The 15,004-nt window shown below is 41.9% G+C and overlaps 1 protein-coding gene across 8 annotated transcripts in view; it reads right to left on the bottom strand.

The window, feature by feature from the left end:
- Positions 1 to 10,100: 10,100 nt before the first annotated feature.
- LOC123772510 (decapping and exoribonuclease protein) overlaps positions 10,101 to 15,004 on the bottom strand; it is a 38,566-nt gene continuing 33,662 nt past the window's right edge. For all 8 annotated transcript variants that reach the window (XM_045765743.2, XM_069325919.1, XM_069325920.1 and 5 more), the window contains one exon: positions 10,101 to 11,901. In XM_045765743.2, coding sequence (XP_045621699.2) covers positions 11,656 to 11,901 — 246 coding nt within the window. In that variant the 3' untranslated portion in view covers positions 10,101 to 11,655. The remainder of the gene's footprint in view (positions 11,902 to 15,004) is intronic.

The raw sequence follows: 15,004 nt of genomic DNA, 5'->3' as shown, positions 1-15,004 counted from the left end.
AACGTTTCATACCGAAAATATGCCAATTACTGAAAACGGACACGGGTCATATTTTGCCCAAACCCCCCCTGCAGTTTTTAAAATGTCTTTAATGTCGGAAATTTGACTCCTGAGCGTAATTTTTGAGCCGAATCTGACTCTCTGCACCTATTTTCAGTTTCAAATTTCGACATTTTATACCGAAAATATGCCAATTACTGAAAACGGCGATGGGTCATATTTTGCCCAAACCCCCCTGCAGTTTTGAAAATGTCGGAAATGTCGGAAATTTGACTCCTGAGCGTAATTTTTGAGCCGAATTCTGACTCTCTGCACCTATTTTCAGTTTCAAATTACGACTTTTCATACCGAAAATATGCCAATTACAGAAAACGGACATGGGTCATATTTTGCCCAAACCCCCCTGCAGTTTTTAAAATGTTTGAAATGTCGGAAATTTGACTCCTGAGCGTAATTTTTGAGCCGAATTCTGACTCTCTGCACCTATTTTCAGTTCCAAATTACGACGTTTCATACCGAAAATATGCCAATTACTGTAAACGGCGATGGGTCATATTTTGCCCAAACCCCCCTGCAGATTTCAAAATGTCTGAAATGTCGGAAATTTAACTCCTGAGCCTGATTTTTGAGCCGAATTCTGACTCTCTGCACCTATTTTCAGTTTCAAATTACGACGTTTCATACCGAAAATATGCCAATTACTGACAACGGCGATGGGTCATATTTTGCCCAAACCCCCCTGCAGTTTTCAAAATGTCTGAAATGTCGGAAATTTGACTCCTGAGCGTGATTTTTGAGCCGAATTCTGACTCTTTGATATTTTCAGTTTCAAATTACGAAGTTTCATACCGAAAATATGCCAATTACTGTAAATTGCGATGGGTCATATTTTGCCCAAACCCCCCTGCAGTTTTCAAAATGTCTGAAATGTCGGAAATTTGACTCCTGAGCGTGATTTTTGAGCCGAATTCTGACTCTCTGCACCTATTTTCAGTTTCAAATTACGAATTTTTATACCGAAAATATGCCAATTACTGAAAACGGCGATGGGTCATATTTTGCCCAAACCCCCCTGCAGTTTTCAAAATGTCTGAAATGTCGGAAATTTGACTCCTGAGCGTGATTTTTGAGCCGAATTCTGACTCTCTGCACCTATTTTCAGTTTAAAATTACGACGTTTCATACCGAAAATATGCCAATTACTTTAAACAGCGATGGGTCATATTTTGCCCAAACCCCCTGCAGTTTTCAAAATGTCTGAAATGTCGGAAATTTGACTCCTGAGCGTGATTTTTTATCCGAATTCTGACTCTCTGCACCTATTTTCAGTTTCAAATTACAACGTTTCATACCGAAAATATGCCAATTACTGAAAACGGCGATGGGTCATATTTTGCCCAAACCCCCCTGCAGTTTTCAAAATGTCTGAAATGTCGAAAATTTGACTCCTGAGCGTGATTTTTGAGCCGAATTCTGATTCTCTGCACCTATTTTCAGTTTCAAATTACGACTTTTCATACCGAAAATATGCCAATTACTGAAAACGGACACGGGTCATATTTTGCCCAAACCCCCCTGCAGTTTTTAAAATGTCTGAAATGTCGGAAATTTGACTCCTGAGCGTAATTTTTGAGCCGAATTCTGACTCTCTGCACCTATTTTCAGTTTCAAATTACAACGTTTCATACCGAAAATATGCCAATTACTGAAAACGGCGATGGGTCATATTTTGCCCAAACCCCCCTGAAGTTTTCAAAATGTCTGAAATGTCGGAAATTTGACTCCTGAGCGTAATTTTTGAGCCGAATTCTGACTCTCTGCACCTATTTTAAGTTTCAAATTACGACTTTTTATACCGAAAATATGCCAATTACTGAAAACGGCGATGGGTCATATTTTGCCCAAACCCCCCTGCAGTTTTTAAAATGTCTGAAATGTCGGAAATTTGACTCCTGAGCGTGATTTTTGAGCCGAATTCTGACTCTCTGCACCTATTTTCAGTTTCAAATTACGACTTTTCATACCGAAAATATGCCAATTACTGAAAACGGACACGGGTCATATTTTGACCAAACCCCCTGCAGTTTTTAAAATGTCTGAAATGTCGGAAATTTGAGTCCTGAGCGTAATTTTTGAGCCGAATTCTGACTCTCTGCACCTATTTTCAGTTTCAAATTACGACGTTTCATACCCAAAATATGCCAATTACTGTAAACGGCGATAGGTCATATTTTGCCCAAACCCCCCTGCAGTTTTCAAAATGTCTGAAATGTCGGAAATTTGACTCCTGAGCGTGATTTTTTATCCGAATTCTGACTCTCTGCACCTATTTTCAGTTTCAAATTACGAATTTTTTTACCGAAAATATGCCAATTACTGAAAACGGCGATGGGTCATATTTTGCCCAAACCCCCCTGCAGTTTTCAAAATGTCTGAAATGTCTGAAATTTGACTCCTGAGCGTGATTTTTGAGCCGAATTCTGACTCTCTGCACCTGTTTTCAGTTTCAAATTACGACGTTTCATACCGAAAATATGCCAATTACTGAAAACGGCGATGGGTCATATTTTGCCCAAACCCCCCTGCAGTTTTCAAAATGTCTGAAATGTCGGAAATTTGACTCCTGAGCGTGATTTTTTAGCCGAATGCTGACTCTCTGCACCTATTTTCAGTTTCAAATTACGACTTTTTATACCGAAAATATGCCAATTACTGAAAACGGCGATGGGTCATATTTTGCCCAAACCCCCCTGCAGTTTTCAAAATGTCTGAAATGTCGGAAATTTGACTCCTGAGCGTGATTTTTGAGCCGAATTCTGACTCTTTGCTCCTATTTTCAGTTTCAAATTACGACGTTTCATACCGAAAATATGCCAATTACTGTAAACTGCGATGGGTCATATTTTGCCCAAACCCCCCTGCAGTTTTCAAAATGTCTGAAATGTCGGAAATTTGACTCCTGAGCGTGATTTTTGAGCCGAATTCTGACTCTCTGCACCTATTTTCAGTTTCAAATTACGACGTTTCATACCGAAAATATGCCAATTACTGAAAACGGCGATGGGTCATATTTTGCCCAAACCCCCCCTGCAGTTTTCAAAATGTCGGAAATGTCGGAAATTTGACTCCTGAGCGTGATTTTTGAGCCGAATTCTGACTCTCTGCACCTATTTTCAGTTTCAAATTACGACGTTTCATACCGAAAATATGCCAATTACTGAAAACGGTGATGGGTCATATTTTGCCCAAACCCCCCTGCAGTTTTTAAAATGTCTGAAATGTCTGAAATTTGACTCCTGAGCGTGATTTTTGAGCCGAATTCTGACTCTCTGCACCTATTTTCAGTTTCAAATTACGACGTTTCATACCGAAAATATGCCAATTACTGTAAACGGCGATGAGTCATATTTTGCCCACACCCCCCTGCAGTTTTCAAAATGTCTGAAATGTCGGAAATTTGACTCTTGAGCGTGATTTTCTATCCGAATTCTGACTCTCTGCACCTATTTTCAGTTTCAAATTACGACTTTTTATACCGAAAATATGCCAATTACTGAAAACGGCGATGGGTCATATTTTGCCCAAACCCCCCTGCAGTTTTCAAAATGTCTGAAATGTCGGAAATTTGACTCCTGAGCGTGATTTTTGAGCCGAATTCTGACTCTCTGCACCTATTTTCAGTTTCAAATTACAACGTTTCATACCGAAAATATGCCAATTACTGTAAACAGCGAAGGGTCATATTTTGCCCAAACCCCCCCTGCAGTTTTCAAAATGTCTGAAATGTCAGAAATTTGACTCCTGAGCGTGATTTTTGAGCCGAATTGACTCTCTGCACCTATTTTCAGTAACAAATTACGACGTTTCATACCGAAAATATGCCAATTACTGTAAACGGCGATGAGTCATATTTTGCCCAAACCCCCCTGCAGTTTTCAAAATGTCTTAAATGTTGGAAATTTGACTCCTGAGCGTGATTTTTTATCCGAATTCTGACTCTCTGCACCTATTTTCAGTTTCAAATTACAACGTTTCATACCGAAAATATGCCAATTACTGAAAACGGCGATGGGGTCATATTTTGCCCAAACCCCCCCTGAAGTTTTCAAAATGTCTGAAATGTCGGAAATTTGACTCCTGAGCATGATTTTTGAGCCGAATTCTGACTCTCTGCACCTATTTTAAGTTTCAAATTACGACTTTTTATACCGAAAATATGCCAATTACTGAAAACGGCGATGGGTCATATTTTGCCCAAACCCCCCTGCAGTTTTCAAAATGTCTGAAATGTCGGAAATTTGACTCCTGAGCGTGATTTTTGAGCCGAATTCTGACTCTCTGCACCTATTTTCAGTTTCAAATTACGACTTTTCATACCGAAAATATGCCAATTACTGAAAACGGACACGGGTCATATTTTGCCCAAACCCCCCTGCAGTTTTTAAAATGTCTGAAATGTCGGAAATTTGACTCCTGAGCGTGATTTTTTATCCGAAATCTGACTCTCTGCACCTATTTTCAGTTTCAAATTACGACTTTTTATACCGAAAATATGCCAATTACTAAAAATGGCGATGGGCCATATTTTGCCCAAACCCCCCTGCAGATTTCAAAATGTCAGAAATGTCGGAAATTTGACTCCTGAGCGTGATTTTTGAGCCGAATTCTGACTCTCTGCACCTATTTTCAGTTTCAAATTACGACGTTTCATACCGAAAATATGCCAATTACTGAAAACGGTGATGGGTCATATTTTGCCCAAACCCCCCTGCAGTTTTCAAAATGTCTGAAATGTCGGAAATTTGACTCCTGAGCGTGATTTTTGAGCCGAATTCTGACTCTCTGCACCTATTTTCAGTTTAAAATTACGAAGTTTCATACCGAAAATATGCCAATTACTGTAAACAGCGATGGGTCATATTTTGCCCAAACCCCCCTGCAGTTTTGAAAATGTCTGAAATGTCGGAAATTTGACTCCTGAGCGTGATTTTTTATCCGAATTCTGACTCTCTGCACCTATTTTCAGTTTCAAATTACGACTTTTTATACCGAAAATATGCCAATTACTGAAAACGGCGATAGGTCATATTTTGCCCAAACCCCCCTGCAGATTTCAAAATGTCTGAAATGTCGGAAATTTGACTCCTGAGCCTGATTTTTGAGCCGAATTCTGACTCTCTGCACCTATTTTCAGTTTCAAATTACGACGTTTCATACCGAAAATATGCCAATTACTGACAACGGCGATGGGTCATATTTTGCCCAAACCCCCCTGCAGTTTTCAAAATGTCTGAAATGTCGGAAATTTGACTCCTGAGCGTGATTTTTTAGCCGAATTCTGACTCTCTGCACCTATTTTCAGTTTCAAATTACGAACGTTTCATACCGAAAATATGCCAATTACTGAAAACGGCGATGGGTCATATTTTGCCCAAACCCCCCTGCAGTTTTCAAAATGTCTGAAATGTCGGAAATTTGACTCCTGAGCATGATTTTTGAGCCGAATTCTGACTCTCTGCACCTATTTTAAGTTTCAAATTACGACTTTTTATACCGAAAATATGCCAATTACTGAAAACGGACACGGGTCATATTTTGCCCAAACCCCCCTGCAGTTTTTAAAATGTCTGAAATGTCGGAAATTTGACTCCTGAGCGTAATTTTTGAGCCGAATTCTGACTCTCTGCACCTATTTTCAGTTTCAAATTACAACGTTTCATACCGAAAATATGCCAATTACTGAAAACGGCGATGGGTCATATTTTGCCCAAACCCCCCTGAAGTTTTCAAAATGTCTGAAATGTCGGAAATTTGACTCCTGAGCGTAATTTTTGAGCCGAATTCTGACTCTCTGCACCTATTTTAAGTTTCAAATTACGACTTTTTATACCGAAAATATGCCAATAACTGAAAACGGCGATGGGTCATATTTTGCCCAAACCCCCCTGCAGTTTTCAAAATGTCTGAAATGTCGGAAATTTGACTCCTGAGCGTGATTTTTGAGCCGAATTCTGACTCTCTGCACCTATTTTCAGTTTCAAATTACGACTTTTCATACCGAAAATATGCCAATTACTGAAAACGGACACGGGTCATATTTTGCCCAAACCCCCCTGCAGTTTTCAAAATGTCTGAAATGTCGGAAATTTGACTCCTAAGCGTAATTTTTGAGCCGAATTCTGACTCTCTGCACCTATTTTCAGTTTCAAATTACGACGTTTCATACCGAAAATATGCCAATTACTGTAAACGGCGATGGGTCATATTTTACCCAAACCCCCCTGCAGTTTTCAAAATGTCTGAAATGTCGGAAATTTGACTCCTGAGCGTGATTTTTTATCCGAATTCTGACTCTCTGCACCTATTTTCAGTTTCAAATTACGACTTTTTATACCGAAAATATGCCAATTACTAAAACTGGCGATGGGTCATATTTTGCCCAAACCCCCCTGCAGATTTCAAAATGTCATGAAATGTCGGAAATTTGACTCCTGAGCGTGATTTTTGAGCCGAATTCTGACTCTCTGCACCTATTTTCAGTTTCAAATTACGACGTTTTCATACCGAAAATATGCCAATTACTGAAAACGGTGATGGGTCATATTTTGCCCAAACCCCCCTGCAGTTTTCAAAATGTCTGAAATGTCGGAAATTTGACTCCTGAGCGTGATTTTTGAGCCGAATTCTGACTCTCTGCACCTATTTTCAGTTTAAAATTACGAAGTTTCATACCGAAAATATGCCAATTACTGTAAACAGCGATGGGTCATATTTTGCCCAAACCCCCTGCAGTTTTCAAAATGTCTGAAATGTCTGAAATTTGACTCCTGAGCGTGATTTTTTATCCGAATTCTGACTCTCCGCACCTATTTTCAGTTTCAAATTACGACTTTTTATACCGAATATATGCCAATTACTGAAAACGGCGATGGGTCTTATTTTGCCCCATTCCCCCTGCAGTTTTCAAAATGTCTGAAATGTCGGAAATTTGACTCCTGAGCGGGATTTTTGAGCTGAATTCTGACTCTCTGCACCTATTTTCAGTTTCAAATTACGACGTTTCATACCGAAAATATGCCAATTAATGAAAACGGCGATGGGTCATATTTTGCCCAAACCCCCCCTGCAGTTTTCAAAATGTCTGAAATGTCGGAAATTTGACTCCTGAGCGTGATTTTTGAGCCGAATTCTGACTCTCTGCCCCTATTTTCAGTTTCAAATTACGACGTTTCATACCGAAAATATGCCAATTACTGTAAACGGCGATGGGTCATATTTTGCCCAAACCCCCCTGCAGTTTTCAAAATGTCTGAAATGTCGGAATTTTGACTCCTGAGCGTGATTTTTCATCCGAATTCTGACTCTCTGCACCTATTTTCAGTTTCAAATTACGACTTTTTTTACCGAAAATATGCCAATTACTGAAAACGGCGATGGGTCATATTTTGCCCAAACCCCCCTGCAGTTTTCAAAATGTCTGAAATGTCGGAAATTTGACTCCTGAGCGTGATTTTTCATCCGAATTCTGACTCTCTGCACCTATTTTCAGTTTCAAATTACGACTTTTTTACCGAAAATATGCCAATTACTGAAAACGGCGATGGGTCATATTTTGCCCAAACCCCCCTGCAGTTTTCAAAATGTCTGTAATGTCGGAAATTTGACTCCTGAGCGTGATTTTTTAGCCGAATGCTGACTCTCTGCACCTATTTTCAGTTTCAAATTACGACTTTTTATACCGAAAATATGCCAAATACTGAAAACGGCGATGGGTCATATTTTGCCCAAACCCCCTGCAGTTTTCAAAATGTCTGAAATGTCGGAAATTTGACTCCCGAGCGTGATTTTTGAGCCGAATTCTGACTCTTTGCTCCTATTTTCAGTTTCAAATTACGAAGTTTCATACCGAAAATATGCCAATTACTGTAAACGGAGATGGGTCATATTTTGCCCAAACCCCCCTGCAGATTTCAAAATGTCTGAAATGTCGGAAATTTGACTCCTGAGCGTGATTTTTTATCCGAATTCTGACTCTCTGCACCTATTTTCAGTTTCAAATTACGACTTTTTATACCGAAAATATGCCAATTACTGAAAACGGCGATGGGTCATATTTGCCCAAACTCCCCTGCAGTTTTCAAAATGTCTGAAATGTCGGAAATTTGACTCCTGAGCGTGATTTTTGAGCCGAATTCTGACTCTCTGCACCTATTTTCAGTTTAAAATTACGACGTTTCATACCGAAAATATGCCAATTACTGTAAACGGCGATGGGTCATATTTTGCCCAAACCCCCCTGCAGTTTTCAAAATGTCTGAAATGTCGGAAATTTGACTCCTGAGCGTGATTTTTTATCCAAATTCTGACTCTCTGCACCTATTTTCAGTTTCAAATTACGACTTTTTATACCGAAAATATGCCAATTACTGAAAACGGTGATGGGTCATATTTTGCCCCAACCCCCCTGCAGTTTTCAAAATGTCTGAAATGTCGGAAATTTGATTCCTGAGCGTGATATTTGTGCCGAATTCTGACTCTCTGCACCTATTTTCAGTTTCAAATTACGACGTTTCATACCGAAAATATGCCAATTTCTGAAAACGACGATGGGTCATATTTTGCCCCAACCCCCCTGCAGGACCCATCAACCTGGTTGATACCTGGTTGATACCTGGTTGATGGGGTTCTGGGAGTTTTTCTACTCCCCAAGCCCGGCCCGAGGCCAGGCTTGACTTGTGAGAGTTTGGTCCACTAGGCTGTTGCTTGGAGCGGCCTGCAGGCCCATATACCCACCACAGCCTGGTTGGTCCGGCACTCCTTGGAGGAATAAATCTAGTTTCCTCTTGAAGATGTCCACGGTTGTTCCGGCAATATTTCTTATGCTCGCTGGGAGGGTGTTGAACAACTGTGGACCTCTGATGTTTATACAGTGTTCTCTGATTGTGCCTATAGCACCTCTGATCTTCGAGGGGGCAAGGGGTAATTTACACAATTTACACAACATTACCTTCGAGGGGTAACAAATCAGAAGATTTTCCTGTTCTGCCAGGTGGTGCCTCCCGGACATGGACCTCCCAGCTACCTCATTGGGGACCCAACGTCCAATCAGCAGCCCAGTCTCATCCTACTTCAGGCACTGGTATGATACCTTCTCTGCTGCACCTTACTGAGAGGATTGCTGGGGCTGACAATAGTTTGTCACAACTCTCAATGCAGCTGTTTGCTGCAAATGGCTTAACAACCTTCAGAGTTCCTGAGACAGTGCTTCCTATAGAGCAGGCACCTTCATCATCAATTATAACTGCCTTGGCAGCTGCACAGCCTGTAACACCTGCTGTTAACCCTCCATCTGACTCAGCAGAGGAAGACGACCCTCCAGCTGTTCCTACCACTTCCACGAAGATTACTATCGACGTTCAAGGAATCACAGATACGCCCACCGAAGCCTTCTACTCCAGCTGTAGTTGCAGCAACCACTCGGCCACCTTCTCCATGACATGCTACTACTCAAGCTTCAATTAACACCGCCTCAGCTTTTGATTCAACTGATTCATCAGATGAAGATGCCTCAGTGGAAACACCATCCCCTCCTCGGTGGAAGGTTCATTATACACCTGATGATTTCCTACTGGACACCACATCTACAACTTCAAATGACAGCACAGCAATGTCAACGAGAAGTAGGACAGGCACGACTTCCGCGAAACCCAAGAAAAACAGTGATTCAATTTTGCTGAAAACTACAGGAAGGAGGAGGAAAGGATGGGAGGAGCAATGTAGTGTGAAGAACAGCGATTGAAGAATGAAGACCCAAGAATGAAGAACTACTACCAGCAACCATCAACTTCTTTCAGCTGCCATCAACTGCCAGCTGCTTGCGAGCCCAGCCCCTGTGTGTTCTACAAATGATACCCCACTCAACTCTACTGCAATCTACTCAAGTTCAAATCCACAATGGTTGGGTCACCGATCTTTATCTCCTCTCTTCGCCTAGTCTCCAATTCCTCGCTCAAGATTTCTGCATACTCACCCCGTTCTTCCACTCCCTGCTTACCTGCCCTAAGGTCTTTGAAACAATGGAATGTAAACAAAAGCAAAAATATTAAAATGAGAATTTATTATACAAGTATTATATTTAGACAACTCGAAATATACACAAAATTACCCAACAAGATATAAAAATGCTTTCAAGCCATATATCAATACTCAAATTCTAATACCAATGCTGGTTGAATGGCTGGCTTAGTCTCTGGGTTATTGTTTAATTACTGCATTAAATGCACTGTAAATTAGATGCATTACATCAAGGAACCACAGATACGCCCACCGAACCTTCTATTCCAGCTGTAGTTGCAGCAACCACTCAGCAACCCTCTCCACGACATGCTATAACTCAACCTTCAAGTAACACCTTGAACACCCTGAATCATTGTTCACCAATGATTGATCTAACATATACCATGGTCAAAATGATAAATACATAATAAAATGACTTTTCTATTTTTTGTTTTAAATAGTTTTGAAGGTGGATTATGATGAATCTGTACATGCCTAAATGTGTTTCACAGTTATTATAAGATATTTCACTTCACTACTTTTTTGTAGTGGTAAGGTATTAGACTGAAATTGACAACATATGAGTGTGGTACAAGCCCCTGGCATCATGAGGTAAGAGAGCATGTCAGCATATTGCAGGGTGTTGGGGTGATGGAGGGTGGGAGTCAATCACATTGACTCCCACACATGACATTGCAGCATGGTGAGAAAGTTATTAATCATTTTACATTTTTGGTTTCAACAATAACTGTGCATGTATGAGTACAGACAGTTCCCTTAATATGAACAAGTTACATTCTGAGAATGTGTTCATAAAGCAGTTGTTCAAAATGTAGAGAGAGATTTTCCATATGGTCAATGCTATAAGTGTGGAGAGAGACTTTCCATATGGTCAATGCTATAAGTGTGGAGAGAGATTTTCCATATGGTCAATGCTATAAATGGGAGATGTGTTCCCAGACCACCAAAAATCCTCACAAACAAATATTTTGGGGACATAATATATATAAAAAAAAAATAAAAATAAGAGCATAATATTTATCGTGAATCATGGAGTTGTCCTGCTTGTCAAAGTTAGTGGCTTTTGAGGCAAAGTTAGCTAGACTGAATTGTCATATGGTTATTCATAGTTATAATATGATCAAAATGATAAATACAGAATAAAATGACTTTTCTATTTTTTGTTTTAAATAGTTTTGAAGATGGATTATGATGAATTTGTACGTATCTAAATGTGTTTCTCAGTTATTATAAGATATTTCACCTCACTATTATTTTGAAGTGGTAAGGTAAGTCACAAAACCTTTATATGCATTATTGTGGTTGTAGGCCTGCTGATATTTTTACTGGGAGGGAGAGGTTGAGTGGAATTTGATGCAGCAAATGAAATCACTATGAGAATGTATCAACTTCGAGCTATATAATGAGATACTAGTGCAATACTAGTGTGAGAAAAACACTACTGTAATACAATAAACCTTTACATTCCAGGCTATAGAAAAATGTTGAAGTTAATCATTTTAACCTGTATCACTTTCTCTCACTCTTCACTCTGAATAGGCAGTCCATTGCCAAAAAACTTTAATCAGAGACTCTCTTTCAATTATGTTCACTCCCTGTCACTGTTTTCACCTTTTGGTCATCACGAAAGACTTTCTCATAAAACCAGGCTGGTAAAAATGTCCATTCAGGGTCAAAGCCTAAATATGTACAAGTTATGTTGCCTCCATTACTCTCTCTCTCAAACTTATACACTGCTTTGGGATTATCTTCATGCACAGAGTATTTAACAAAATCCAGGAATTTCTTGAGAAAGTTCAGCATTATATTTGGCTTCCAGTAGTCCTGTTGAAAAATTTTTACTGTTAAATTCAATTGTGTATAACAAATACTGAAATTTGAATACTCAATAAAAATCATTGGTTAACCCTTGTTGCGTGTGAAAAAGACCAACATTGAATGTAATGAAATCCCACTTTCCAGGCGAGGCCCAGAGACTCCCTGAAGCTACTGATAGTCTACCATCTACTGGGTCGTAACAGCTGTGGAGTTCAATATGACCTACTGCAGGTCAAGAGCCAGAACCTGGTCCCTTCACAGAGGTACAGGGAGCAGTAGCATGTATTTCATCTTGTTATTTATTTATTTATGCCACCACCTGGCAAGGCAAAATCCACAGGTGGACGTAGAAGAAACTGTAGCCTCATGAACTGCCAAAAGAACTCCCCAACAATGTAAACAAAATATAGAAACAATATAAAACTAGCACCTTCATTTGGAAGGAGGGAGAGGGAGGCAGCTCACAGTCAGCTGGTGACACTGCCCTCAGTTCTATGGTAGTTGTGAGAAAATGCCCCAATGACCTGGAGGGAGTGTGTCAGGGAGCCACCAGGGCCCATCCAGAAAGTGACGTTTCATTACATTCACCGCTGATTTTCTGAAGAAAGCCCCTTGTGGCCTCGGGCCCAGGCATATTGACAACATACTGGACCATCAGAGCTCTGTTCGACCTCCAAAACCCCTATGCCTCTGTACTGCACAAACCATGATATGGGGAGACGGGGGTATATGATATACTATCCTGACACCCCTTTTGGGGGAGGGGTGTCAGGGAGCCTTTGGGGGCTCACCCAGAAACTGGCATTTATTACATTCAACGCTGGTTTTCTGTGGGGAGCCCTGGAGGCTCCCTGAAGCTAACTACCCACAGAGAAGGAAAACAGGGAAGAACCTGGGGGGCAGCAGCCCCACGGAGTGTAACCTGACAAAGACAGCCAGCTGCTACAGAAGCCCCAAAGCAGCACAAAGTAGCAGAGGGACAAAGACGGTTCCATGGTTCAATGGCACCACAGTTCCATGGAACATTATGAACATTCTACTGTATACATATTGTAAAGGACACAAATATGCAATATATACGATAAAAGAAAATAAAACCACATTGGAAATACATAAAACAAATAATTGAAAATATATTCGTGGCAACACCCGGTGCTTGAATGTACCCGCGCGACCGTGTCTGGGTGATTCACGCACGGGCGACCAGGTCCTGATGACGTCACAGCGCACCTTGACCATGTTCCCACAGCCAAAGTAAGTGGAATTTGGTATTTATTTTTACATAGACATGTTCAGGGAAGGGAATTTATCATTTTACGAAGAAAAAATAATTTTTTGGGAACACTTTATTTCATGCGCACCAGAGGAAATTCACAATAAACTCCGCGCAGCACGGTGGTTAAAGATACCACGGACAACCTGAGACACACGAGCCCTGGAACTGAAAACCAGGGAAACCCTAACTACCCAGAGCACGGCCATCGACACTGGTGATCTGCAGGAAGTGGCATAAAGCCGCCACTGTGCACAGCACGTGATACACCCCTGGCCGAACCAACTAAGCATCCATAACCAACAGGTCTCTTCGGAAGCCTCATTCTTCACCCAAAAAATTACCTACTAAAAACAAGTACAAACTGAAGAGACCACCACAAACCAAGGTGAAGAAGAAAGGAAAGATCCAGTTTCAAAGACCAGAAGGTTCAGTTGGCGCAAACACAGGCCGGAGGTGAAAATGCATGCAAGAATGGTCGGCCGGCCGAACAGTCTAGACACTCCCTGAATGTGAACAGAACGGATAGCTAAACCCTGAGAACTTGGCAGGAGAGCCACCCAAAGTGACCAGCTACAAAGAGCCACGGACTGAAGCAACCATCTCCAAAGAGCCACAGACTGAAGTGACCATATACAAAAAGCCATAGACTGAAGCGACCAGTTCCAAAGATTCACGGACTGAAGCGACCCACTCCAAAGAGCCATGGACTGAAGCGACCCCCCCTTCCCCAGTTGAGACAAGTTACCACAGGGAAGCAGTCCAAGTGAAGCCGGATCACCTGAGCCCCGGGGAAGTCGAATCCTCCGCAGCGCCAGCCCCACACACCCAACTCCCGCATCATGTAGGGAACCCGGCACAAGGACAGCTGCCAGTATCCCCAGTTAAACTGGTGAACACTGGTCACAAAGCTCCAGCCGATAGACAAGGTGTACGTGAACACATCAAGCACGAGAGGAGGAAGGCACCATGGCACCAAACCCCGAAAGCCTGAAGAGGAAGCCGGTGTTGCAGCAACTGGCCCAGGGACACCGAGGGTCGAACTCAGCAATTGCGATAGCGGAGGAAGCGGCTTCCACTTAGATACCAGAACAGCCTCCGAAGCCAAACTCTCCCCAGTGGATAAGCCAGAAAAGCAAAATTCAGGCTCTCGCACAGCTGCACAAGCAATTGCACAGTGATCCAAGTCCCCCACCAAAAACAGCCGATGGCGGGAACCTTACTCTGGTTGCAACCAGAGCAAGGCCACGGGAGGGAGAGAAAGGGACGCAGTCCCTTTCTCTCCAATAACACAAGGCCCAGCCAAGTCCAAATCCGAGATGAGATCAACTGGGACTTTCACCAGCGCACCAGGAACCCAAAGCTGGCAGGCTGGGAAAGAGCCAGATTCCTGACTAGCAGATAAGCAGACTGGCTGAGAGCCCACACCAACCAGTCATCGAGGTAGGCCAAGACCTGACGAAGATGTATCACTACAACTCGAGTCAAATGCGTAAAAATGCAAGGTGCCAAATTAACACGAAGGGGACAACCGAAGGGGTAAGCATGTTGCCCTGCAACAAAACCGAACCAAGCCTCAAACCCAGATGGATAGGAATGGGCCAATACTGAGATCCAGGGAAGCATCCCAGCAACCCGGATCGAGAATGAAGCGGACCTGGGACAATGGGGCCATCCGAAAGGAGGGATGAACCCACTCCAAGATGATCTGACAAATGGAGGGGGAGGAGGTCTGCTCCCCAGACCCAACTCCTCTAAAGCGCCCAATGCCACCAAAGGCTTCAAGAACGACCCAAAATGCCCACAAGTCACAGGACCAGGCATTGGCAAAAGTGT

The sequence above is a fragment of the Procambarus clarkii genome, chromosome 17 (genome assembly GCF_040958095.1).
Source record: "Procambarus clarkii isolate CNS0578487 chromosome 17, FALCON_Pclarkii_2.0, whole genome shotgun sequence".
NCBI classification, from domain to species: Eukaryota; Metazoa; Arthropoda; class Malacostraca; order Decapoda; family Cambaridae; genus Procambarus; species Procambarus clarkii.
Note: the sequence above shows the minus strand (reverse complement) of the source record. Positions and strands in the feature narration are given on the sequence as shown.